The following is a 27,500-nucleotide window of genomic DNA, read 5'->3' on the forward strand; positions in this document are numbered from 1 at the left end:
GTCCGATGCTGATATGACTTACTGTGTGTGTGTGAGCTCTGAATGACACACAGACGGCTCCACCGGTTCCTCCCTTCCTCCGCTCTTCGGTGTGTTTGCGCTTGTTTCCGTCTCTCTCTGTGCTGTAATCAGGCCGCTGCTGTCCGTGTCGGTCTGTCTCTCTCTCTGCACTCGGGCCGGTTCTGCCCGGCTGAATTGGAACAGGCTTCCCAGGCGTCTGAGGAATCCGTCTGCAGGAGGTGCTGTGGAGGCGGATTGAGGAGCCGAGCCCCCGTCCTCCGTCTGTGACGCGCTGCTTCCGTCCGGAACGTCAGACGGCTGCGACTCCTGCGAGAGAACAGAGAGTGTGAGCGTCTTCAGTAGCAGCAGAGCAGCAGCGCCCGTCTCTCTCTCTCTCGTGCTCACAGCCCTCCCCCAGCACATCCCACCCTAACCCTTAACCCCTTCTGTGCTGGTGTGCTCCATCTGACTGACAACACTGGGTCTGACAACATTACTAAACTAAAGCATCAAAACCGAAGGAAGGAAGAAAGAAAGAAAGAAAGAAAGAAAGAAAGAAAGAAAGAAAGAAAGAAAGAAAGAAAGAAAGAAAGAAAGAAAGAAAGAAAGAAAGAAAGAAAGAAAGAAAGAAAGAAAGAAAGAAAGAAAGAAAGAGAAAGAAAGAAAGAAAGAAAGAAAGAAAGAAAGAAAGAAAGAAAGAAAGAAAGAAAGAAAGAAAGAAAGAAAGAAAAAGAAAGAAAGAAAGAAAGAAAGAAAGAAAGAAAGAAAGAAAGAAAGAAAGAAAGAAAGAAAGAAAGAAAGAAAGAAAGAAAGAAAGAAAGAAAGAAAGAAAGAAAGAAAGAAAGAAAGAAAGAAAGAAAGAAAGAAAGAAAGAAAGAAAGAAAGAAAGAAAGAAAGAAAGAGAAAGAAAGAAAAAGAAAGAAAGAAAGAAAAAGAAAGAAAGAAAGAAAAAGAAAGAAAGAAAGAAAGAAAGAAAAAGAAAGAAAGAAAGAAAGAATTTTCTTAGTTCTTAATTCTGTCATTTGCAGTGGTTTTCAGTCCCGGTTCAGATTCTCTTTTATTTAACACACTTGAGTTTCACAAACAGCCTCTCTGTTAAATACAATAATTCCCTAATATATAGTACACAAACGCACCCAGATGACCCACTACTTCCAGTGAGATTCTTACTATCCCATGAGGCCACGGGAGAGGATTTATGAATTTATGAATGAAGAAAAAATTATATGACTAGCAACACAGACTGACAACAGCAGGCATGATCGGATGGTTTTTGAGTCACTATTACTGGACTTTTGAAGCTGTCCAGTATTTATGAGATCTAAACCACTGGCCTAAACGCCCGTTTCAAACCAAGAATATGATTCTTAAAAAAGGCTAAAAGTTGCTTCTAATCTGGAAGCTTAGAAACAACTCTTAAAAATTAGAGCTGTGTCACTCCTAATTTTTCATCTAAGAGTAATTCACAAAGCATTTTAACGCTAAAAGTAGCTTCTAAACAAAGTCCCTCAGAGAAACTCAGAAACCATCCGATCATTCCTGCTGTTGTCAATCCGCGTCACAACCGAGTAAATATATTGGAATATTACTATGACATTGACTTTTTAAAATGGTGTCACCGAGAAGGTGTTTTCTTAGTTTTAGATGTAGTTAGTGCAGTTTGCCTTTCTTTGTTTTATCTTTAGTGGTTCTGAATGTGGTTTAAATATATACTCTAATTAGTTTAAATGATAAGGGAAACTGAATGGAATTAGCCACAGCAGGACTAATTGATTATGTTATATATAATACATTATGTGTGTTATAAACTATACTATAATGTTCTATACAAACACACACACACACACATATAATAGTGTGTTTCATATAGTATACTTCTATATTTCTATCTTTATATATTTCTTTCTGCTGTCTGCCTGCTACACTTCTCTACCAATCACTGTACGAGATTTAAGAGCGCATTCATAAGTGTTAGTGGATTCATTATGTCGGATTCACCGCAGGTAACTCATAATCTGCAGTTGTTACTCCTGTCTCTTGACAAAAACACTGCATGCGGCGCCTGTGGAGTGTGGAAAGTTACTGGAGCGCGCACGTCACTCACAAGGAACGTCACGGCAGTGATTGACAAGCCAGAGGGCCAATCGATTACACGATGATCACGTAAACGATTGGCTGATGTTTTTAAGGCCCTCCCTCGTGCACAGATGATGTATATTAATATTATTCCTTTCAGTGCACCTAATAAATAGTCTTTTATCAGTTAGTAAAGACAGTTTCAAGTAATATTGCAAAAATGTATAAAACCACCTTTAAATCTCAAGCCATCTTAATTCTGTCAAAGATCCCTGGAAGCCGATCAGAGTTAAACAGACGGGTTCTCACTGACAAACACAACAAACACAGAAGAAGAACCACCTGGACTTCTGCTGCCACTGACACAATTTAACAGAAAAGTACAAAAAACACTCGTCTGGACATTTTCAAAGCAGCCAATAAAAAATGAAGAACATTAATAAAATTATAATTGCAAACAAATTATGTGATGTGACTTCATTTGACATTTGTAGATGAGAATATTATAATGATTAACTCTGTGACACTGTATGCACACACACACACACACACACACACACACACACACACACATTTGTTTTTGTGAATTGTGGGGACTTTCCATAGGCTGCAATGCATTTTATACTGTACAAACCGTACTTTCTATCCCCCTACCCTAAACCTAACCCTAACCTAACCCATCACAGGAAACTGTGCACACCTTTATTTTCTCACAAAAACATCATTTAGTATTTTTATTAATTAATTTACATTGTGGGGACCGGTGGCTGGTCTCCACGATGTAGGTGAACTCAGGTTTATATTACATTGTGGGGACATTTGGTCCCCACAATGTAATATAAACAAAAGCACACACACACACCTGTCCAACACAACACTAAACACACTGTAACACTTCCTCTTGAACATCCTGACACACACACAGTGTCAGTCTCACCTGTGCTGCTGCTGCTGCTGACGCGTTCAGGTGTTGTTCAGGTGTTTGAACTGTGGATCCATCAGTCTCTCTGATCTCACTGAAGGAAATAAACAAATCAGAGGAATATGCAAAGCATTGATAATAAACTCTCTCCTACAAACACACACACACACACACACACATTAGATACTGCCTTCAGCTTCAACTGTTCATGGATATCAGATTCTCTCCAGAGGCGAGAGACAGACATGAAGCAGGAGACTGACACACCCTGCAATTGTCCTGTTATTAAATGACTCTTTTCTTGTAAATATTTCCAGCCCGTTTTGACAGGAGAAAAAAACCCGGAATAAAATCATCTGCACGAAAGACACTTGAAATGCAGAAGAACAGACAGTGTGATCGTTTCATTGGCACAGACTGGCACAGAGAAAACATGAAACACATCAAACACGACAGAAACATGCTCACGAGTACAAACAGGTTTCGACTTCACTCGTTTAAGAGCTAAAAATAGAAGGAAGGAAGAAAATGAGCTGCTGAGACAAACCTTTCATTCCCCTCGGTGTCCACAGATTTACTTCTGGAAAAGAATCTGGAAATGTTTTTGGCGAAATCCTCGTGCCAGGACATCTGCCTCTTGACATCGGACATCATGTGGACACAAACTAAACATCTAAGAAGACTTGAGAGTCAAAGAAACCGAGCGATCTGATTCGTATCTCCATTTGACCGTGTTGTAACAGATCAGACTGAAGCCCGAAGAGAGTTTGAGGAAGTTTGTCTGGGAGGAGTCAAAGTCAATGATCAACTCATGGAAGAATAGAAGAGTATTTCTGATATAACTAACGATATCTACAGCTAGAGTGAGAGAAAAACCGCGTCTCGTGTAAATAAACCAGCTGTTAGTGATTCTGCAGATGTCGACTGGCGAATAAACGTGATGAACAGTGATGTGTGAAAACAAAAGAGCGACTAAAGCGGTTTAATTGTGTCAGTAATAAAAGCGTGATGTTTTTAGAGAAATAAGCATTAAAAATCAACAACATACAGTCATTTCCCTGGTTCGTTTACTTAAACAGCTCAAAGAACTTTATCGTGTATAAGCATGCATGGATAGAAATATAACCAGCCTTGACTTTACCATGATTTCTATTTAACTGTTCAGCTTTACACGCCTGTGCTGAAGTTACTACAGTAATACACTCCTCCTGCATTCAGAGGAAAGGCACTCCCTCTGATCGTGTGATCGATGAATTTACTGATCGACGATCGATGTTTCATGGGATGTTCGTATCTTTGGGTTGTTTATCATTTCTGCTCCAGTGGCGCCATCGTGTGTTCAGTGATTGAAACGCGTTTGCGTTTAATCAATTTAATTCAGTTAAAAGAAATAATAATAAAAGTGTGATAATCTGTCACAGTTTACTCCCTGTTATGGCTTCAAACACAAAACGAGAACCAAACGGTTTTGCAGACTTTCATTGCATGGACAAAATAAAAAGCACTGAGACATTCCTCAAAATATCTTCCCAAACAAAATGAGGATGAGTAAATGACAGAATGATTTTTTTTTTTTTTTTTTTGACAAACTATCCATTCTGTTTGCATCTGAGAAATTCATAAAACAGCTTTGATTCATAATTCATATGATGTGAAAGGGCTCTGAATGTATATTTTAAAGATATTTCAATAAATACAAATGAAAAGCAAACTAAAACATCAGTTGTACGGGCACAGGTGAGCACAGAATATCAGTGAAACGGGGAGGTTTGAGTCTGAGCAGCGCTGTCTCAGATTCCTCTGAACACACACAGATCCAGTGAGAATAATAGCTGTAATTTTTAACAGGCAGCTCTCTGAAATAAAACATACGTGTCGCTCTTTCACGGAAAAGCTCATGTGGGCTCAGAATGAGACTGAACATAATTGGAGCCACATTTATTAAAAGAGCTGAAAATGAGGCTGACAGTTCTAGCAGAGGAAACAGATCCCGTGTAATTTAATTATCTGTTTATTTTCAACAAAGCCCATTTCACTGAGAGGTGTTTTCATCTTCTCACAGAGAGCAGCAGGCCTGGTGTGTTTCCCTGATGTTATGAGGAAGACGGAAGCCAAATAAAGGAGTGTTTCTGCAGTCATTTTCACTGGATGTTTTAATGGAAAGCTTCAGGCAAATGGCGCACTGTTTGCCTAGTTCAGTAAATGTGCACTAAAACCAGCAAAACATTAAGTTTGGAACAGATTCTTCAGGACAAAAACAAAACAAAACTGTGTGACTGTTAAAATTGCCTCCTTTAACAGGAGCACAGAAAACCTGAGATCTAAAAGAAAGTGTTCAATATCCCTGTTAAAGCGTGTCCCGTCATGAAAAAGAGGCGCGTCCTGATGCACTTGGACATTTGGAAGGCCAGAGGAGTCTGACTGCGGTACGGTGAGCATTTATAAGGAAAGCTGGATGAACATTTCGGCTTTGGCATCTGTTGTACAACATGCAAAGCCGGAAGCCATATGTCTGCCATCAGTAAGAAAAAACACAGTCCAGGGGCCACCAAACTGAGTAAGAGTTATTAGTCCCCCGGGGCCACAGGATAAAAGACCCTGTGATATTATAAATGCAGAGCTACATTTTCCAGAGCAAACCTTCATTCTTCAGCGCAGCGATGCTCCGGTCTGGGTTTCATCAGAGTTCTAGTACATCATTCCACTGACAATGAAAGATTGGTTTTGCTTGTGTGATCAGCACTTAATGAAAACAGTCTGTAATTCCAGATTTGGCACTATTTTGAATACACTTTATGAAGAGCGTTTGGAGTCGGTGGAAACGCGTCTGGTTGTAGCGGGTGAAGTCCAGCTAATTGTGGAGCTTTACAGGGTCAAACTGCATTAGGCCTGTGGAATAAATGTTTTCCACATGCTTATGAGAGACTGAATATTCAAGAGCCAGATTCACAGCAGCTCAACGGTTTCATGGTGAATTATATAGTTTGGGTTTATTTGGTTGTTGTGGAACACGTTGGTCAGAGAAAGAACAGAGTTTTATTGGATGTTACTGATCTGAACTCTAAATCCAAACACACACACACACACACACACACACACACACTGATTCATGCAGCCTGCAGGCGATCTTCACATGTACCGCAGGTGCAGCGACTGACAGGCCTCTACAGTGTCGATTTTCTCTTAATAAATGACTCGACTAATGACGGTGAACAGAGGAAAACTCTCTCCAGAGAGACTGCTAACCACTTCATCTAACAGCACAACACGAGCCGTTTAAACAGTTTAGTCTGTGTATAAGGATGATTGTGTGTCTAATAGGTCAATGAGTAAGTGATTTTCAGCAGCCGTTTCTCAGGCTGCCAAAACCATTACAAACCTCTACAAGATCTACAAATCTCACTGTAAACTCATAACTGCTATTAATATTTCAAACATGATCTGAAGTCAATTGTTGTTTTTAACTGTAAAACACTAGAGGGCAGAATTGTGCAGAAAAAGTTGAGCAAAGTGAATCTTTACTGCCTTATAATTGTATAAGAAGCTCAACTGAAACATAAATGCACATATAGCAGCTCCATATAACATCAGTTCATTTCATACGAATACATATTTTGAACTTTCATCAAAACTTATTTTAAATGATGCCTGTATCTTGAATAAGTGAGTGACAAATATTGAACTAAATATTTAAAGATAGTACAGCAAATGTCCTGATGTCATTTTAATGAGTTTCAAGTGTCGGTTTTAGACAAACTGCAAATTATTCAGATCGTTATTTCTTCAATATTGTGTCAAACACGAAACACAATGTACATGTTTTCTCTTTAGCTGAAAGCATTTTCCATTTAGTTTCAAAACAATCAGAGAAACTTTATTCCAAACGTGACTGTAAATACATTCATGCTCGTCTTTGCCAAAACAATAAACTCATTCACTTCAGATTTCCTTCAACATTTTCATTTATCCTTGATCTTCTTCTCTTTGCATGCAGGGATCATGGCATAGAGGACGATCTCACACACACACACACACACACACACACACACACACACACACACACACACACACACACACACACTCGCTCTATTCACAACTAACACACATTACAACGTGACATTGACAAATTCCAAATGGAGAAGAACATTTATAGCATGAATGAATGTCTTTCAGAACTTCTCAGAGACATGTATCTCTTTTTAGGTAAAAGATAAAATAAAAAATAAATTGTATATAAATGAAAGCAGCAGAAAAGAACATGGTCTGTTTGAAGGTCTGGACACAAATATATTAAACAGGTCTGAATAAAGTCTGAGCTGCACTGATGATTGTAGAATAAAAGTGTCTGCGGAGGAAGAGAGGAAATGAAAGCAGATTTCCATCTGGTTTTATGATCATAGATGTCAAAGTCAGGAGATTTTTGTGTGTGTTTTCAGGGTAATGGACCTCAAGTCATACTTTATCACTTAATTTTGCTCTAAACTTGCAACAACACCTGTCCACAGTCTCCTTTTTAAGTAGGCTAATATATGAATAAAATACATTTAGTTTGTGACGAGTGGATCTCTATGAAATCATGTATGACAGATTTGTTTTCACTCAATAAAAACATCAATAATTGTTTTATTTTACACATGTCCAACAACACAAATGATGTAAAGTTGGGTGTCAAATTCAGTACACACAAACTTTAGAGATCGCAAATACAAAACCAACGCAGAGTCTGTGAAACTGAATATGATTTTATCTCGCACACCCGCAGAGCAACAGCGAATAAAGCACTAATAGGTATTAATACACTCCTCTGCTCATTAATCATCGGAGCCTGACATCTCGTTTATTTTCTCTCTTTGCTCTGAAGCTCTGAGACTCCAGCAGTCATGAACAGTTTCATCTCTGGCACTTCTGTCTGTGTTCAATCAGTTACGGCTGTTCCTGCACACACATTCAGAAAGTGCTTTTTTCCCTGTTTAAGATGTTTTCATGCATGTCAGTTTTGATAAAGGCCGTTGATTAGAAATGTATATTAGAGCTTGTATAGAGAGAATGTCATGGTGATTAGTGCAACATGCGAACAAGCTTATATTGAAACCCATCTGAGTGCTTGACCTGAAGAACACCTTCCTTCTCTTTGGTCACTGATTCCCTGTTTGTCTGTGGACTTTAACCCTAACCCTGCAGGACAGAGGAAGACTGTGATCACTCAAGTCTGGATTGTGCTGGAGACTCTGAAGAGCCCGAGCGAGCGGAACACCTGCAGTGAGAGGCTTCTGCTAACAGAGGTTAATAAGAGTCGCTCCACCTCTCTCCCTCTCTCTCTCTCTCTCTCCTGAACCCACGAGGACAGTGAGTTTTGCGGCTTTAAAGTGTGTCTGTGGATTCCTACATGCTATCGAGACAGGCTGGTTTTGGAAAGAGGTCTCCTCCTGCATTTTCCATCCAGAGCTGCCGAAGTTCATCCATCAGCTGTGACAGGTCGAGAGAAAGCGATAGCCTTATATCACAGCCAACCCTCCAACACAAATAAATGTGCTGATTGTGCTCGAGGCCCAAACACACTCGCGCCATTTATACAGTCGCGCGCGCTGCTGTCCGCGGGAAATATTCTGCACGCTGTCAAAATAAGAATAAAATGCGCAAAGTGCACCAAATGCGTTTCAGACAAATCACACGAGCAAACCCATTAATGAGACACACTATCTGAACAAACGTGCTGGTAAAAAAGGAATATTTAGAACAAATACATCAGTGTCTGATTTAATGTAACATGCTCATGATAACTCACTGCGGGATTATTTCAAATATCCGTCATATTTTTCACCAAAGATTTATTATGAGTCTATTCTGAGCTCTAAACAAATGTGCACAAACTACTTTCTACACAATTGTAAGTGATGCAGAATTGATTTAGTTACAGTTTTACAAGATCCCAATGATCCCCAGAATGTTTATGGTTTGCCCGAGTAAAAGCTAAACTTACATATATTATCAACAGGGTATATAACTCTTCATCAGGTATATTCTTCAAGGTGGAATTATTTGAAAATATTTAAGTTCACGGTTTTCGCGTGAAGAGACTCGAATCGAATGCTTAATTCGGCTTAAACAATTCTAATACCGATAACGGTTTAAATCGGTTTAACATTAACGGCGGTTTCCATCGCTTGCCATTCAGAAACTCGGTTCTCCACGGAATGTGTCGGGTCCAAACGAGCCAACACTCCCGCCAGACACGGAAACTGATTATTACATTGTTAAATGTCAATAAATATTAATATAGAAAAAAGGTAATTTGGTAAGACAGACAATAATTCAATAATAAATGTTGTTTTTTTCTCACACACAAGAGACTGTGACGTAACGAGAGTCATCCAGTCTCCATGAACCGCCCTCTCTCTCTCTCTCTCTCTCTCTCTCTCTCTCTCTCTCTCATAGGCGATCAAAGCGCAGGAATAATCGAAAGGCTGAACGGTATCTGAAGAGTCTTGAGAGGAATATTCAGGCGTCGAGAGGATTTTTTTTTTTAAAAAAGAAAGAAATTTGAAACATTTTAAAATGGAAATAAACACGAACTCGTGAAATGGAGGACTGGAGTAGCCTACATCGACACATTGAACAGATGTTCGTAAACAAATCTTTACTATTTTTATATGCTATTTTTGTATGCTTATCGTCATGGATTTATTAGAAGTTAGTATCGTTGCATCACTGTAATCTGTCATTTCCAAATCTTTCAAATCAAAACGTCAAAGCGCATCGAAGCCAAAAGCGACTGTGGCGGTGAATGTGATTCCCAATGAAATTCAACAATTCAACTGCCTTCCTAAAGTATATCAGAAGTTATCAGAATCAAAATCTAATGCGACATGACCGGCTGATTTATTGAAGTATCTTCTGGAAAGACCTTCAGTGTGTGAAGAGTTTCGTCAGTGTTCGAGGTGATTTCCATTCGCTCCATCGTTTCATTTTATGATTTAATTCACAAAGAGCAGGACTATCAGGAAGGTTCAGCTCAAAGGCCCTTTAGTAGCTTGTCTTTCACTGCAACACAAACAGAAAAGAGCAGGAAAAACATTAATGAACCGTGAAACATGTTGTAGCGAGTGACCATTATTATAGTGGCTCTTTCTGTGAAAGACTGAAGCGCTTTAAAGCACGTCCATCTTCTCCATGTGTCAGAAATGAAGGAAAAGTCCAAGAATGCTGCGAAGACACGAAGAGAAAAAGAAAATGGAGAATTTTATGAACTGGCCAAACTGTTGCCGCTGCCCTCGGCCATCACATCTCAGCTGGACAAAGCGTCAATCATCAGACTGACCACAAGCTACCTGAAAATGAGAGCTGTGTTTCCAGACGGTAAGTTACAGCTCGATTGGAGACGGATTTCCAGCATTGCCTGATGGGATTTGCCTTTGATTTGCTGTTCATAGGATCATCTCACAATGCCTTTTAATTTCGTTGTCTTGTTTTTATTTGTGATGTTTCACTAAATTCATTTTAAAAAGAACATTTTCAATGACAGACTATTTTAATTGCATTAAATTAATCTTAAAGCATTTGATGATAATAATAATAATAATAATAATAAATAAATAAATAAATAAATAAATGGCTGTTTATTTACTCGTTAAGTCAACTAGTCTAAACACTCCAAATCCAAAAGTTTAAAAATAAAATGATTAAAAATATCCTAATAATAACGATAATAGGCCTAATAATAATAATAATAATAATAATAGATTTGAGTTCGTTTTGATCAGAAGTGCTTTGCGTGATGAAATGAATCTGATTACATTAGGGTTAGCAGCCCTTGAAAAATAATTTCTAAAAGAAAATTATTGTCTGTTTTTATTTTCTTGTGTTTGTAATTAACATACATTTTATCAACTCATAAAATCAACTAAACCATCACAGATTCAGTCATTTTCTCTTTCCGTCGCTGTTAAAGACATTCGCTTAGTCAAAATCTTCTACTGATCAAAAGCTGAATTTATAATGAATCATAACAGATCTCAAATTGTATTCGGATAAATATTTCACAAATGGAATATAATAAAGACTCCATATCGGATCGCATTGGTCCTAAAGAGCCTATCAGTTTACAAATCTTACTTCTGTAAATTAATCAAAATTAACATTAACATTTGGTTCCCATTAATTAATTTCTTTTAATGTCCGTTTTCAGCTACATAGAGGCAGTAATTTCAAATTAGTAATATTAAATTATGCTTTAGTATAATGTGTTATTGTAATTCTGTAATTGACCTTTTTAACAGAAGCCAATCTGTCTACAATATATATATATTTGACTTAAAATTGTTTCATTGAAATTTATAATAATAAAGAAAGTTATTATAATAAAGGTATAATATAATATAATATAATATAATATAATATAATATAATATAATATAATATAATATAATATACACATTAAGGCTTCAGGGAAATAATATTTTACGTTACACAAATCCACAGAACATGTGATAATAAATATTGATAACCTCCCGTTAAACTGCAGTTTAAATTAGTTTACAATTCTAAGACAGTCCACTTTTGTCTAATTTTGCTATATTAATTCTTCACATCACAAACTATATATCATTATTAATTAAAACACCAGCTTCTCAGAGGAATGATGATGCCGTTTATTGGCGACGGGATTCGAGCGCTAATGAAAGTTTTGAAGGTTCTTCCGTCAGTATTTGAATCTGTTTCTGTGTTTGTTGTGAGGTCTCGGAGAGGCCTGGGGTCAGTCATCACGGGTCAGTCCTCTGGACCTCATGGCCAAAGATCTGGGATCTCACCTGCTGCAGGTGCGAGGCTTTTAAAACAACGTTATATTTGATGTTAATGTCTTGAAACGCGTCTGATGATTGTGCAAATGAATCATATGGAATCACGTGTTTTTCAGACGTTGGACGGGTTTGTGTTTGTCGTCGCGTCTGACGGGAAAATCATGTACATCTCAGAAACAGCTTCAGTACATCTGGGTTTGTCACAGGTGAGAGTTTAAGATCAGAAACAGGGTCAGTCCGAGGCCACAGTCATATCACTTCAACACACACATAACTGAGACCACATGAACTTCCAGAAGAATGTCATTACTATACTATCTGGAGAATGTGAAGTGAATCTATTCACAGACTGTTTGCTCAGTATCGCTATTTCTTATATTGTGCCTCTATTGAGAAACTCAGACAATGAGAAAATCTGAAGAAAGTCTGAAGGAAAACACTGAGGTTGAGCTTGTTTAACATGTCTAGATTTTACTTTTGGGCATGTGAAGAGAGCTTTCTGTGTCACAGCACTGGATCAACCAAACACACACACACACACACACACACACACACACACACACACACACACACACACACACACAGTCAAAAGTTATAAAACACTAAGAATGTTTTTGAAAGGAAACCAATATAGTATTTAACTAATCAAAAAAACAATTTTAAATAGCAATATTGTAAATTATAATTAATGTGAAAAAACATTTTGATTTTGAGATATTGAGCTGTAGGATTGGGTTTAAAAGTTGTAAGATTAGGTTTAGGGAGGGATTTTTTATTTGATTTTTTTTTATCTGTGATGGCAATTTTTGCAGCAGCCATTACTGTCATAATATAAGCCCTGAAGGGATATAGTTCATCCAAAAATGAAAACACTCACCCTCACGTCCTTACAGACCAGTTTGAGTTTCTTTCTTCTGCTGAACACAAAAGAAGATATTTTTCAGAACGTTTGGAACAAAACAGCACTTGTGTCCACTGACTTCCACTGTATGGACATAAAACAAAACACAGACATTTCTCAACATTTCTGGAGTGACATGAGAACGAGTAAATGAAGGCTTTGTGGGTTAACTGTGCCTTTAAGAAATCCTTCTGGGCTGATTTTGGTACTTCAGTATTTCTAACACAGTTGAACTGGTGGCACAGATTCATAAAGTTAGAAAATGCACTTTACACACATTCAAAAAATGGCCAAACACAATGCTCTAGAAACTCATCGTGTGTTTGTATGCTGAGAGACCAGCTCTTCCATGCACTTCTGTGCTGACAGAATAAAACTGGATCTAACCAACATGAGCAGGACATCAGAGTCTCTCTGAGAAACCGAAGCTTCAGTGAAGAGAAGAATATTGACACTGGAAATAACAGAACCTTCAGAGGTGGAAGTAACCTGACGGGTAAATGTGTGTGGAGGAACACGAGAAAACATTTGTGCTGCAACAGCTCTTGCTTTTCAAAAGAAGAAAAGAGACAAAGACGTCAAAGATGTTACAGTCTCTTTTTTTCAGCAGCTGTAATATAAACTACTCCGTGTTTACTGACCAATGCTGTCGCACATCAAGACAAAAAAAAAAAAAAAATTAAAAAATTAATAGAAATTAAAAATGCGCTTCTTGGAGTCAGGAGGTGAACATTTTAATTTATTTGAGGAGCATTAAAAGAAAAAAATTGGCAAGATGTTGGCAATGACCTTGATGGATTGTGTGGAGATCCACACTCGAGTCACGGGTGAGTAAAAGGGAAAACGCTGTTTTTATTGCATAGTCAAATCAGCAGCGGCCGCAGGAGACGAGCCCCAATCACACGAGACGACGCAAATGAAGCTGTTAATGTGGGAACACCTGTGTCTACTGACTACTGAGCATTCAAATGGGCTGGTTACTGGTGGACGACGAGAAGAATGTGAGCGAGAACGGCTTACAGAGCGAGACTGAGACTTCATTGGCAAAACGCTGAAACGCAACCGGCGTCGACAGGGAATTCATTATGTTCGCGCTCGGACTCTGACAGGACGGTATTGTGTGTTGGTGTGCAGCAGGACTCCAGATCTGATCTGAAACACACAAACGCAGTATGTTTAGTAAAGTGCACATTCCTGCGCGCTCCTGCGCCTCAGCGCGCCGCCGCACTACAAAGATCAGATTAGCGTCTCCGCCGCAGCTGCCGAGAAAGTAATTTGTCGCTGAAGTGCTGTGAAGTGACCTTCCCTGTGTCTGATGTGCCCTGCTAATTTACACACAAAAATGGATCAAAGTCCTGCGCAGAATCCGCTTTTGTTTTCTCATGCAAATCGTGTTTTTATACATGAACTTTTTGCAGCGGGAATCAGACTGTCTCTTTGAGATGGACGCAGATCAATTTCAGACAAACAGGAGCTTAGCTTCAGCCCGACACACACACACACACACACACACACACACACACCCTTAAACGGGTGAATACACACCCTGTTCACAATAGGCATTTTTGTGAGTTGATGTAATCTTCTTAAATGACACGGATTCTCAGTCATCTTAATCTGGGTTTTTCACTTTTCAGACTGGTTTCAGACCACCTGACAGATATAAGGGGAAGGTAAAATGACGGTGAAAAATGATTTATCATGTGTTATAGGTGGAACTGACTGGTAACAGCATCTTTGAATACATCCACCCGTCAGATCACGACGAGATGAGCGCAGTGCTGAGCGCGCACCCGCCGCTGCACCCGCACTTCCTACAGGGTACGAGCGCGCACACACACACACACACACACACACACACGCGCGCGCGCGCGCATGAAATGAAACGAAATGAAACTCTCTATATTTATCTCAAGGCTCTTCTGCTCCGTGTGTTCCAGAGTTTGAGCTCGAGCGCTCGTTCTTCCTGCGGATGAAGTGTGTGTTGGCGAAGCGGAACGCGGGACTCACGTGCGGCGGATATAAGGTGAGTTAGTGTCTCTTCAGCTGAAACACCCGAACATGTTTTCATTTGGAACAAATCAGATGATGGCCGGTAAAATGATATTCTGATGGTTACTTTGCTGCGGGGCGTTATTTTCTGCGCGCGCGTCTCAAACCCGAGTTTTGCATTGCAAATGTTATTACGAAAAAAGCAAGGCAAACATTCGTCAAGAGCTTGAGTTCACATCTAGAGAAACCGTGAAGCCAGATTCATTTGCCATTTACTTTTGTTTAGCAGAGTTTGATCGAGATAATCTGATCTGATTCACTGCAGCAAAAACTCATGAATCGATGACAGCTCGCGCCGATGACGCCACATTTTCCAGTGTCTCCACCCGTTTCGCACGTGCACGAATTCGAGCTGGATAAGCTTTCATACATCACGTTTTGGAGATTTGTTTAAAATTTACATTGGCAATAACAAGTGGTTTATGTTAAGTAAAGAATAAATCACGCGCTGGATTCAGAGGCGCGCGGCGCAGGTCAGCAGGACGTAGACAAATTAATCGTGTGAATTTGTGAGTGTGTGTGTGTGTGTGGACCTCATTCCACAGACATGAGCTCTGACAGGCCGCGCGCTCTCGGTTGAGCTGCTCCAGATGACGAGAAGCGAATCTGCTCCACATTAAACTCTGAACCGATCTGATCCCTGCAGGTGATCCACTGCAGCGGGTACCTGAAGATCCGTCAGTTCGTGATGGACGTGTCTCTGTACGAGTCGTGCTATCAGATCGTCGGGCTGGTGGCGGTCGGTCAGTCGCTTCCGCCCAGCGGCGTCACGGAGATCAAACTCCACAGCAACATGTTCATGTTCCGCGCGAGCCTCGATCTCAAACTCATCTTCCTGGACAGCAGGTGAGGTTCAGCTGAAACACGTGACCTCATGTGAACACTACTCTTGCTGTTTCAGCACGGGATTCTGTATCTCTCAATGCAGCTCTTTCATTTCCACAGTTGATATGGTCCATTCAGTCACGTCGGAAAGATCGTATTTACCCGCTGAACACTGCAAAACATGATGTTCTTCCTCAGTGTTTCTGTCCTGTTTTCCAGAGCAAACATCTAAACATTCTTAAATCAAGATACATTTACTGGAGAAGAGAAATGACTGAAGATATGAAGAACTTTTAGTGAAAAAATTGTCAAAATGAAGTGAGTTTGTGCTTAAAAATATCTGCTAATGCGTCCGATAAATAATCTTTTTCCCTTTCAAATGAAGATTATTTTCTGGTAGTTATCCGTTCTTGTTTTAAGCACATCGTTTAATTTTGACAAATTTCTCAGAAAACAATACTTCATATCTTCAGTCATTTCTCTTCTCCAGTAAATGCATCTTGATTTAAGAATGTTCAGATGTTTGTGCTGGAAAACAAGACAGAAACTCTGAGGAAGAACATCATGTTTTGCAGTGAACACACATGAACATCAGTGAGATACAGCTATTGATGGTAAATTTGTTGAAATTAATAAAATTATTATTTTTCCCATTTACAATAAAACTAGCTAAGCTGCATGTACAATATAATATAATATAACAATACAGTTATATCTTTATAAAATTAATAAAAAACATTAAACAGAAATGTGCATTCTTTATTCATCATTTTATTTCATTCAAATAGTCAAAAAATCTTGTTGAATGTTTTGTAGAAATGGTCCATCGCCTTCTTGCTCCGATCAAAGTGACTTGACATTGTAATTACGACTTTTCAACTTGTAAATATGAACTTTAATGCACCAATAATTCTTACAGACTTGAACTGACCAGAAGAAAAATATCAGCTGTGATTTTTAATCATTTTAAGCCATTGAAAGAAACAGAAAACCGCACAGGAAACCATCATAGGAACACATTCAGATGTCACAAGGAGCCTCTTTAATGAACAAACAATCTTAAGAAACGTGTGTGTGTCTCACTGGAGTGTTTGTGTGTCAGGGTGGCCGAGTTAACCGGTTATGAGCCGCAGGATTTGATTGAGAAGACTCTCTACCATCACGTCCACGGCTGTGACGTCTTCCACCTGCGATTCGCACATCATTTACGTGAGTCGCTGCATGCGTTCCGCTTCACACACTTTCATTAGATACTCTGTAGATCATCTACACCGACTCGACTCGAGTCGACACCAACATGTGTTCATTCTACTAACACGACTGAACAGTGTTTGCATGGAAACGCTGACAGTGAATCAACTGGTGAAGTGCTCTGTGTGTCTCAGTGCTGGTGAAGGGTCAGGTGACCACCAAATACTACCGTATGCTGTCCAAACACGGCGGCTGGGTTTGGGTGCAGAGCTGCGCCACCATCGTTCACAACAGCCGCTCGTCTCGGCCGCACTGCATCGTCAGCGTCAACTACGTCCTGACGTGAGTGACCTTTCACCTCCCTAACAGCATGTGGCGTTTAGACAGAAACTGCTCTCTGATGCCGTGTCTCTCCGCAGGGACGTGGAATATAAAGAGATGCAGTTCTCTCAGGACCAGAGCAGATCCAGACCGTCGCTCTCCTATAAGAACTGTCTCGCAGCTCCTCAGGACTCACGCAAACAGCTGAAAGCCAAAGCAGCCAAAATCAAAAGCAAACCCAAAGCATCTCCGTATTCACAGGTAAAAGCGCTGACAGACTCGCCTGGGAGCGCACCGACGCGCGCGGCTTCTGACGTGTACGTGACGTCCAGTGCTTCTGGTTTCCAGACCTCGCTGCATGCTGATAAACTGGAGTCTCCGTCCTGGAAGTCGGGCCTGTCGTCCTGCCGGGAGCAGAGCCCCGTCTCACTGACGCACGTCCAGGATCCGTCTCACACGCTGCCTCCGTCCTACACGTACACGCACACGCAGACCTCCGGCGACTGCCGGAAAGCACAGGCGACCCCGAGCCCCTCCAGACGGCACATCCTCTCCTCGCTGCAGTCGCCCTGGAGCTGCGCAAATAAACCTGCGGCGCACCTGCAAACTCCTGCAGCCTGCAGCGCATACTCAGGTATCAACACACACACACACACACACCACATCACAGAGTTTAGACGCCTCAGACAGGGTGAGGACAGATGGACAGATAGCACGGCTGCACTAATTAACTTCAACTCTTTCCCCGCCATTGATGGAATTTCAGGCTTTCCATGTTTTCACTGTTATACGGTAGGGGGCGCTATTATGCGTGTTCAGAAAGAGTACAGAATCTCCGGCTCAAAACACAGGCAAAGCAGCAGAAACAAGCGATAGAAGCATTGCTGACACCTTTGTAGTTTTTGACAAAAAAAGCCTTTTGTTCAAAATGTTGCTCTTTTTATGAAACTTTCCCACATTCAAGTGTTGATAAAAAAAGAATGCATGAAGCTTGAATAATGTTTTTTTGTTTAAAAGCAGAGGCTCTACAGAAGACATTAGTCATTTTTCAGATCAGTTCAGTTCAAGTTTTTCTTCTCATCTAATAGTGTCAGTGAAGCCAGATCAATATCACTGGAACTCTTTCCGCATTGAAAAGAAAGTTGCCAGCCACCGGCAGCATTTTTGATCATTTTCATAAATCTTTAATGGCTCAAAATATTTTGTTACATGAATATCTGATCAGTCAATATATCAAAAGAAAGAATAGAGACTCTGCTTTTAAACAACAAAAAGCCATTTTATTTTAGCTTCATGCATTCAAAAGCTTTTTGTCAAAAATTACAACTTGCGTCAGTTAAACTAGTAAACAATATAATATAAACATTAAATCAGTTACATGTGTGAATTAATAATGAATTTCATTGTGAATCAAACTGAATCATTCTAAGGTTGCAAATGGAATCAATTCACAAAGATTCACGTCTAACCAACTCTGTGTCCATCAGGTTCGGCGGCCGACGGTGCGTTCGCAGCCCAGCTGCTGCACGGGGGCTACAGACCCGGCGCTGCGTTTAAAGAGGAACCCGGTCAGAACCAGGGCGGCACCGACGGCTGCAGAGGACGAGAGGACGAGCGGGCCGGACCGGCGCTGGCCAGACGGCATCATGCGCTCCAGGGCTTCGGCCAGCGCAGGCTGTGTGTGATGGACCCGCCGTACGAGGACAGAAACGGTGCAGCCAGGCTCTCGGATCAGAACGACACAGAGGAGAAGAGGGTGCTGCTGGGAACGGGCCTCCCGGCGCAGAGTCCGTACGTCTCTCTGAACCTCCACCATGTTCTGGCCAAGCACGGCTCTTTCCCATCAGGACCCTACGCTCTGAGCCATTTAACGGACGCTTACCGGGGCGAGGAGGTGAACCCGTACCTGTACCGGACCCAAAGCCCCGCGCCCGACGGACACCGCGTTCCTCATTACATCGGCACGTCTGTCATCATCAGCAACGAAAGGTGACACGCTCAGGATCGCCGTGGAAACCGCCGCCGGTCCCTCCTCTACTGTTTTATGCAAAGATTTTCTGTTCACACATAAAGCAACGTCAGGTATGGAATATATTTTTACCCAACATGCAGCCAGTTCAGCGGGATACTACAGCCATTATGTCCGGAATACCGAGGAAGGAGACGCTCCTATCGGTCATTCAGGGTCTCCAGATGAGCCTCGTATTTGCTGCACGATACTGTTCGCTAAACTCAGAGATATGCAAGTGTGTCCAGAATGATCCACATATTGTATTTGAAACATGCTTTTGTGCCATTATTTACCAAATGAAAACATTTAATCTAATTTAACCATTTAAAAGCAAATGTTTCAGCAGGATTTCTGTAACTACAGACAAATTTCAGAACTTAAAAGTGAAGTGTGTGAATTCTACACCACCAAACTGAATTACACCCCCTCATCTGTTATTGGCTCATTAGACAGATAGTCCCGCCCCAGACTCACGTGATTGGTTGAGTGAGAAGTAGTCACACAGATTCATGTTCTGAAAGCGTTAAACTACCGATGACTAACACAACGTCTCACTTCAGCTTTAAGAGAAGAACTTCTGAACATTGCCGTTCTGATATGATTTCTATGGACATCTGAAGAAAAACCATTTATTGGTTCAGTTTTCTGTTGCTGAACAGCCAATCCTGCAGGTTTTCAACCGGTCTTTCAATTGTGTCTGACGTCCTTATATTTAGCTGCTATAAACAAGTGATGGGCATATTTATTGGCGTGGACCACATTGCAGCTTGATTATTTATGGTTCAAACCAAGAATCTGACAGATGATACTAAAATGACTGGAGCTAGTTTGCTTAGACTCAATAAACATGAGGTGACGCATGTGAGCGTGTTGTGGTCTCTTAGAAACAAAATGTCGAACAAAAGCAGAAGACTTTGTTATTAATTTTATTATTATTGGTGCCTGAACTTTCATCTCTGATTCCATTTGAGAAAAGCTTGCCGGTCTCATAAAGCTTTTGATGAAGCGCTTCGAGATCTAATCCTCCTCACGATGAAGGCCGGGAGAGGGTTAATACTGGCTCTGTTTGTTTGTTGATGAAGACCGCTGTTTTTTATGATTTTGAAGAAGAGCCAACAGGCTCCGTGTCCGTCTCTGGGGAGAGAAGATTGGAATCTGGTATTATGCAGCCGGTGTTAGAGATGATAGATTTGAGTTGACCTTCAGAGACCCTCCAGCTGAAATTGTTTAACAGGATATTGTGGATCTGAGGAGAGCTATTTGCTTAATGATTTCTAAAGGCTGAGCAGTTTAGAAAGGCTTTTGTGGATAGATGTGTCCAGTCGAGCGCTGGACCACCTGAAGAATCATATCAACGATCGAGTAACACCGATCGCTGTGAATGTGAGAAAGTGGCGGCCGATTAATGTGTTTGTAATGAGGTGAAAGATCTCAGACCGTTTAGCGAAGCTTGAGGAATATTTTCACCTCATCAAGACGAGAGACGAGGCTGAAGCACGAGGTGAAGATGACAGATGAGCTGCTAGTTATCGAGGGTGGATGAATGTGACACTGCCAGGAAACACACACACACACACACTCTCTCTTTCTCACACACTCTCTCTGTCACACACACACACTCACTCTCTGTCACACACACACTCTCTCTTTCTCACACACTCTGTCACACACACACTCTCTCTCTCTCTTTCACACACACACTCTCTCTTTCTCACACACTCTGTCACACACACACACTCTCTCTCTCTCTTTCTCACACACTCTCTGTCACACACACACACACAGCGCTTCACTGATGGAACAAACACATCAGTCACAATCATTTTATTTAATTTTGTACAATTCAGGAATGTCTTCTTTAAAAGGGTTCATTTTACAAACTATGGATCATTACAAAGTACTGAGTGATATTGACAGATTTAATTGATGAACATACAAATCACCTCAATCTAAAGAGAAATAACAATTAAAAGTATTAAGAGGTGTCAGTCAGATGTGACAGAATGTCGCTAACGGATCAATAACGACCTAAACTTCATCAGAGCAATCTTCATCAGCCTTTACCGTGACGCAGAGATTAAACCGTCTCTGAGTCTCTTACAGCAGGAAAACTTCTTTAACCTCGTCATTTTTCTGCTTAACTAATTCAAATCAATGTCTGTATTTTTTGAGATGTAGGAGCGTAATTTGATTTGAGTTTATGTTCTCTGTAATCTGTTACTTTCTAACTCTGAGACTGAAAATATTGCTCATATTAAAGGCCATGTGTGTTCAGGAAGCGTGTCGTCTGTCCGTCATGCTGAATGTGATCGAGTCGAGAGCTGTTTACCGAATAAATGTGAACGATTCATTGGTGCACGTTATTCTGAAGAAAACATCACCGCAGCACACAAACATCATCTCACGGTATGCCTGAAATCAGCCACGAAACGACCCAGAAAGAGAAAAACATGTTTCTGCTAAATGAAATTGTATTAAACGATATTTAAGCAAAACAACTTCAGCTGCTCTTGATCACCACGAGGTTCCTCAGCATGTCGAAGGAGTTTCCGTCCGGCTGCACGGACACGACGCCCTGATCCCCCGAATTCACCTGCAGAAAGCCGTTCTCATCCAGACCCAGAACCTCGGCCTCGGGCCCGTCCTCGCTCCACAGACGCACACGTGAGCCCCTGAAACACACACACACACACACACACGTCAGGCCTCTGACACACACACACACGTCAGGCCCGTGACACACAGGTGGTGTATGAGCGGAGCGCGGCGCGTCTCACCCGTGCACCCATCGGCTGTAGTAGAGCGGCAGCAGCGCCTGCGGTCCGCGCAGCTGGAAGTCCGAGACGAAGCGCTCCAGCAGCGTGACCGATCGCGCGATGAGCTGCGCCGGGTCCAGCGCGTCCAGGCTGCGTCCGTGTTCCCGGTTCTGCTGCCGCACCAGGTCATTGATGCAGACGGTCGGGTTGCTGTTGCTCACGTTGAAGCCGCAGCCTGCGGGAAACACGACAGACGTCACGCGTGACACCGCTAATGAAGTGAAGCGCTGATGCGGGGCGAGACCTCACCGATCAGAAGGCTGAAGGTCTGACCCGTCATGCTGGAATTGACCAGAACCCCGCCGAGCTTCATCAGGTTACTGTAGTAAATGTCATTGGGCCACTTCAGCCGCAGGTCGACGTCCTGCACAAACACATAGAAATAGACTGACGCTCGCATCCATTCATTCAGCGTGTGTCATGTGACTAGCTGCTTCAGTTTGACTGAGTCATGTGACTTGCTGCTTCACCTCAAAGCAGCAGAAATCTCGTCCATTTAGATCCAAATGGAAAGAGGGAAAATATGGTTTGTTTACACTGTAAGTGCGGTATGAAAGAAAACTTCAAGAATGAACGTGTTATTTTCAGCAGTGTGGAAAAGACACTAATAAACTTTCTCTTATTTGACTTGAGTTTGTGTTCAGTGTGTGTGTTCAGTGTGTGTGTGTGTGTGTGTGTGTGTGTGTTCGTTCAGTGTGTGTGTGTGTTCAGTGTGTGTTCGTTCAGTGTGTGTGTGTGTGTGTGTGTGTGTGTGTTCGTTCAGTGTGTGTGTGTGTTCAGTGTGTGTTCGTTCAGTGTGTGTGTGTGTGTGTGTGTTCAGTATGTGTGTGTTCAGTGTGTGCTGTGTGTGTGTGTGTTCAGTGTGTGTGTTCAGTGTGTGTGTTCAGTGTGTGTGTTCAGTGTGTGTGTTCAGTGTGTGTGTTCAGTTTGTGTGTGTGTGTTCAGTGTGTGTGTGTTCAGTGTGTGTGTGTGTTCAGTGTGTGTGTTCAGTGTGTGCGTTCAGTGTTCAGTGTGTGTGTTCAGTGTGTGTTCAGTGTGTGTGTGTTCAGTGTGTGTGTTCAGTGTGTGTGTGTGTGTTCAGTGTGTGTTCAGTGTGTGTTCAGTGTGTGTGTGTGTGTGTGTGTGTGTGTGTGTGTGTGTGTGTGTGTGTGTGTGTGTGTTCAGTGTGTGTGTGTTCAGTGTGTGTGTGTTCAGTGTGTGTGTTCAGTATGTGTGTTCAGTATGTGTTCAGTATGTGTTCAGTGTGTGTGTGTTCAGTGTGTGTTCAGTGTGTGTGTTCAGTGTGTGTGTTCAGTGTGTGTGTTCAGTATGTGTTCAGTGTGTGTGTTCAGTGTGTGTGTGTTCAGTGTGTGTGTTCAGTGTGTGTGTTCAGTGTGTGTGTTCAGTGTGTGTGTGTGTTCAGTTTGTGTGTGTGTTCAGTTTGTGTGTGTGTTCAGTGTGTGTGTGTTCAGTGTGTGTTCAGTGTGTGTGTGTTCAGTGTGTGTGTGTTCAGTGTGTGTGTTCAGTTTGTGTGTGTGTTCAGTTTGTGTGTGTGTGTTCAGTTTGTGTGTGTTTAGTGTGTGTTCAGTTTGTGTGTGTGTTCAGTTTGTGTGTGTTTAGTGTGTGTTCAGTTTGTGTGTGTGTTCAGTTTGTGTGTGTGTTCAGTGTGTGTGTGTTCAGTGTGTGTGTTCAGTGTGTGTGTGTTCAGTGTGTGTTCAGTGTGTGTGTTCAGTGTGTGTGTTCAGTGTGTGTGTGTTCAGTGTGTGTGTTCAGTATGTGTTCAGTGTGTGTGTTCAGTGTGTGTGTGTTCAGTGTGTGTGTGTTCAGTGTGTGTGTTCAGTATGTGTGTTCAGTATGTGTTCAGTGTGTGTTCAGTGTGTGTGTGTTCAGTGTGTGTGTTCAGTGTGTGTGTTCAGTGTGTGTGTTCAGTGTGTGTGTGTGTGTTCAGTGTGTGTGTGTGTGTTCAGTGTGTGTGTTCAGTATGTGTGTTCAGTATGTGTTCAGTATGTGTTCAGTGTGTGTGTGTTCAGTGTGTGTGTTCAGTATGTGTTCAGTGTGTGTGTTCAGTGTGTGTGTGTTCAGTGTGTGTGTGTTCAGTTTGTGTGTGTGTTCAGTTTGTGTGTGTGTGTTCAGTTTGTGTGTGTGTGTTCAGTTTGTGTGTGTGTGTTCAGTTTGTGTGTGTTTAGTGTGTGTTCAGTTTGTGTGTGTGTGTTCAGTTTGTGTGTGTGTGTTGTGTGTGTGTTCAGTGTGTGTGTGTGTTCAGTGTGTGTGTGTTCAGTGTGTGTGTGTTCAGTGTGTGTGTGTTCAGTGTGTGTGTTCAGTGTGTGTGTTCAGTGTGTGTGTGTTCAGTGTGTGTGTTCAGTGTGTGTGTTCAGTGTGTGTGTGTTCAGTGTGTGTGTTCAGTGTGTGTGTTCAGTGTGTGTGTTCAGTGTGTGTGTTCAGTTTGTGTGTGTGTGTGTTCAGTGTGTGTGTGTTCAGTGTGTGTGTGTGTTCAGTGTGTGTTCAGTGTGTGTGTGTTCAGTGTGTGTGTTCAGTTTGTGTGTGTTCAGTGTGTGTGTTCAGTTTGTGTGTGTTCAGTTTGTGTGTGTGTTCAGTTTGTGTGTGTTTAGTGTGTGTTCAGTGTGTGTGTGTTCAGTGTGTGTGTGTTCAGTGTGTGTGTTCAGTATGTGTGTGTTCAGTGTGTGTGTGTGTGTGTTCAGTGTGTGTGTGTTCAGTGTGTGCAGTGTGTGTGTGTGTGTTCAGTGTGTGTGTGTGTGTGTGTGTTCAGTGTGTGTGTGTGTGTGTGTGTAAGTGTGTGTGTTCAGTGTGTGTGTGTGTTCAGTGTGTGTGTGTGTTCAGTGTGTGTTCGTGTGTGTTCAGTGTGTGTGTGTGTGTTCAGTGTGTGTGTTCAGTGTGTGTGTGTTCAGTATGTGTTCAGTGTGTGTGTTCAGTGTGTGTGTGTTCAGTGTGTGTGTTCAGTATGTGTTCAGTATGTGTTCAGTGTGTGTGTGTTCAGTGTGTGTGTTCAGTGTGTGTGTTCAGTATGTGTTCAGTGTGTGTGTGTTCAGTGTGTGTGTGTTCAGTATGTGTTCAGTATGTGTTCAGTATGTGTTCAGTGTGTGTGTGTTCAGTGTGTGTGTTCAGTGTGTGTGTTCAGTGTGTGTGTTCAGTATGTGTTCAGTGTGTGTGTTCAGTGTGTGTGTGTTCAGTGTGTGTGTTCAGTATGTGTTCAGTATGTGTTCAGTGTGTGTGTGTTCAGTGTGTGTGTTCAGTGTGTGTGTTCAGTATGTGTTCAGTGTGTGTGTGTATACCTCATATCCGGGCAGTGTTCTCACAGACTCCACCACAGCGAGGGCTACGAGGTGCTGCAGGAACGGGAGTCTCTGTCCGAGCCGTGAGTTCAGAGGAACCTGCAGGTGGAGAGTGAACATGGCGCAGCCCAGTGGACTCAACCACGCGTTCCCTCCGCGGCCTGAACACACACACACACACACACCATTAATGAATGACATGCTCGTTTACATGTTAAACCAGAGTTAACGCGGCTGTGTGAAAGCTGATGGAAACCTGCTGACCTTTGCCCTGAGTCTGACGCGCTGCTATGGCGATTAACCCCACTTCCTGTGGCGCCTGTGACACCAACCTGCAGGAGGAAGAGAGGAAATACATGTGCGTCAGACGGCAGGAGACACGCTCTGATCACAGTCACACCTTCACTGGAGAACAGTCATTTCACTGCATGTTCACTGGACAACTGCACGCTTGCTGCACTGTAATTGACCTTTGACCCCTGTTTTATCCCTGCAGCCCTATCAAATAACACCTCCACTAAAGAAAGCATCCATCCACTTGACCTCCACACACACACACACACACACACACACACACACACACACACACACACACACACACACACACACACACACACACACACAGAGATGCTGGACGGGCCAATCTCACAGTCCTGCAGAAACACATGATTATTCTCACAGAAGTTTAATAACACTGAGATGTTCGCTGCGTTTCGCCGTTCATTACATTTTCCTTCTGAAATCAGTCAAACGTTTCAGTCAAAGCAGCTTGACGAGTGTTTCTCCAGCGTTCCAGGCTCGGGAATCTGGGATCTGTGTGTCATTTAGAGCAAATACATTTACAGAAGAGCTTAAGCTCACGACTTCAATCTTCTGAGCCGCTCAAAGCCGAGACACACAGAGAGCAGCATTCAGATGCAAAGAGACGCGGCTCTGTAATCCATCTATTCAAGCGCGGCGCTGCATCAGAACGGCCAGTGCTGCATCATGGGTCGCTGCTATCAGAGCTCACAGTCCAACAGTGTGTCCAGTGTCGGTCGCTCATGTGCTCGTCCGTCAGGTCACTGTGTTTGCAACCACACATGCTAATTCACCGACGGAGGAATTTGTTTTCTCAAAGAGTTTTAATTGAACTAGACGTACTCGCGAGAGCAAAGAAACGAGAAAAAACAGCAAAAACAGAAACCCTGGCGGTCTGAGGCGTCAAACGCTGACACGGAGAACTACTAAAAACACCAGCAGAATGAAATGTGCAAAACACTGCAGGAAAATGACTGCAGATCTTCATTCTGTGCTCCAGCTCAAACACACACACACACACACACACACACACACGCACGCAGACACACACGCAGAGAGACACAGAGCCTGAGATCATGACCTCGGTGCGGCAGTGGCCGTTAGCAGACGCTTGCAGTCGAGCGGCTAATTGAGAGCTTTCACAGTGTGTCAGGAGCCGCTCAGACCCCCGCGAGCAGATCGTGACGCCGCCGCCGGCCCGCGCATCAGCAGCAGCCGAGCTCTGAGTCCTTCAGCCGCACAAATGAACTTTTAATAAGAACATCAACCACTAACAGAGCAGAGACACAGACACGACCTGTGTGTGTGTGTGTGAGAAAGAGAGAGAGAGTGGTGTGTGTGTGTGTGTGTCTGTGAGAGAGAGAGAGAGAGAGAGAGAGAGTGGTGTGTGTGTGTGTGAGAGAGAGAGAGAGAGAGAGAGAGAGAGAGTGGTGTGTGTGTGTGTGAGAGAGAGAGTGGTGTGTGTGTGTGTGTGTGTGAGAGAGAGAGAGAGAGAGAGAGAGAGAGAGTGGTGTGTGTGTGTGTGAGAGAGAGAGAGAGAGAGAGAGAGAGAGAGAGAGAGTGGTGTGTGTGTGTGTGAGAGAGAGAGTGGTGTGTGTGTGTGTGTCTGTGAGAGAGAGAGAGAGAGAGAGAGAGAGAGAGAGGTGTGTGTGTGTGTGTGAGAGAGAGAGAGAGAGAGAGAGAGAGTGAGAGAGAGAGAGAGAGAGAGAGAGAGAGAGAGAGAGAGTGGTGTGTGTGTGTGTGAGAGAGAGAGAGAGAGAGAGAGAGAGAGAGTGGTGTGTGTGTGTGTGAGAGAGAGAGTGGTGTGTGTGTGTGTGTCTGGGAGAGAGAGAGAGAGAGAGAGAGAGAGAGAGAGAGAGAGAGTGGTGTGTGTGTGTGTGTGAGAGAGAGAGAGAGAGAGAGAGTGGTGTGTGTGTGTGTGAGAGAGAGAGTGGTGTGTGTGTGTGTGTCTGTGAGAGAGAGTGAGAGAGAGAGAGAGTGAGAGAGAGAGAGAGTGTTGTGTGTGTGTGTGTGAGAGAG

At 42.3% G+C, this 27,500-nt stretch overlaps 3 protein-coding genes across 9 annotated transcripts in view; 1 reads left to right on the top strand and 2 right to left on the bottom strand.

The window, feature by feature from the left end:
• The window catches only part of LOC137028450 (beta/gamma crystallin domain-containing protein 3), a 33,866-nt gene extending 29,233 nt beyond the window's left edge, over nt 1–4,633 (bottom strand). Inside the window, exons 1-3 of one of the 5 annotated variants that reach the window (XR_010896163.1) lie at nt 3,546–4,633; nt 3,014–3,092; nt 23–327 (exon numbers count right to left, since the gene is read on the bottom strand). Coding sequence is in view for 3 of the 5 variants with exons in the window: in XM_067397238.1 (XP_067253339.1) it covers nt 23–327; nt 3,014–3,092; nt 3,546–3,652 (491 nt within the window). In the remaining 2 variants the exon portion in view is untranslated. Of the gene's footprint in view, nt 1–22; nt 328–1,998; nt 2,095–3,013; nt 3,093–3,545 lie in introns of those variants that run through there. The other 4 variants (XM_067397238.1, XM_067397236.1, XM_067397237.1 and 1 more) reach the window with 4 other exon arrangements.
• Nucleotides 4,634–9,451: 4,818 nt separating this feature from the next.
• On the top strand, nt 9,452–20,701 carry sim2 (SIM bHLH transcription factor 2). Of its 2 annotated transcripts, XM_067397252.1 has the most exons (11): nt 9,452–10,354; nt 11,731–11,813; nt 11,912–12,001; nt 14,409–14,517; nt 14,637–14,722; nt 15,395–15,594; nt 16,676–16,782; nt 16,959–17,106; nt 17,184–17,346; nt 17,434–17,719; nt 18,573–19,555. In XM_067397252.1, exons 1-11 carry the CDS (start codon nt 10,180–10,182, stop codon nt 19,076–19,078), a joined length of 1,953 nt encoding a protein of 650 aa, XP_067253353.1. In that variant the 5' UTR covers nt 9,452–10,179; the 3' UTR covers nt 19,079–19,555. The 2 variants fall into 2 exon arrangements, with proteins under 2 accessions (XP_067253353.1, XP_067253352.1); XM_067397251.1 differs by having other exon boundaries at nt 17,184–17,719; nt 18,573–20,701.
• Nucleotides 20,702–20,901: 200 nt separating this feature from the next.
• hlcs (holocarboxylase synthetase (biotin-(proprionyl-CoA-carboxylase (ATP-hydrolysing)) ligase)) overlaps nt 20,902–27,500 on the bottom strand; it is a 35,206-nt gene continuing 28,607 nt past the window's right edge. For both annotated transcript variants that reach the window (XM_067397247.1, XM_067397249.1), the window contains 5 exons: nt 25,446–25,513; nt 25,182–25,342; nt 22,162–22,276; nt 21,874–22,087; nt 20,902–21,768 (listed from right to left, as the gene is read on the bottom strand). In XM_067397247.1, coding sequence (XP_067253348.1) covers nt 21,597–21,768; nt 21,874–22,087; nt 22,162–22,276; nt 25,182–25,342; nt 25,446–25,513 — 730 coding nt within the window. In that variant the 3' untranslated portion in view covers nt 20,902–21,596. The remainder of the gene's footprint in view (nt 21,769–21,873; nt 22,088–22,161; nt 22,277–25,181; nt 25,343–25,445; nt 25,514–27,500) is intronic.

This window comes from Chanodichthys erythropterus, chromosome 10 (genome assembly GCF_024489055.1).
Source record: "Chanodichthys erythropterus isolate Z2021 chromosome 10, ASM2448905v1, whole genome shotgun sequence".
Classification (NCBI taxonomy): domain Eukaryota; kingdom Metazoa; phylum Chordata; class Actinopteri; order Cypriniformes; family Xenocyprididae; genus Chanodichthys; species Chanodichthys erythropterus.

Coding starts and splice junctions, on each gene's coding strand:
- sim2 (XM_067397251.1), top strand. CDS start 10,180: ATGAAGGAAAAGTCCAAGAATGCTGCGAAGACACGAAGAGAAAAAGAA. Junction 14,723..15,394: donor TCACGTGCGGCGGATATAAG/GTGAGTTAGTGT, acceptor TGATCCCTGCAG/GTGATCCACTGCAGCGGGTA. Junction 17,107..17,183: donor AGCGTCAACTACGTCCTGAC/GTGAGTGACCTT, acceptor GTCTCTCCGCAG/GGACGTGGAATATAAAGAGA.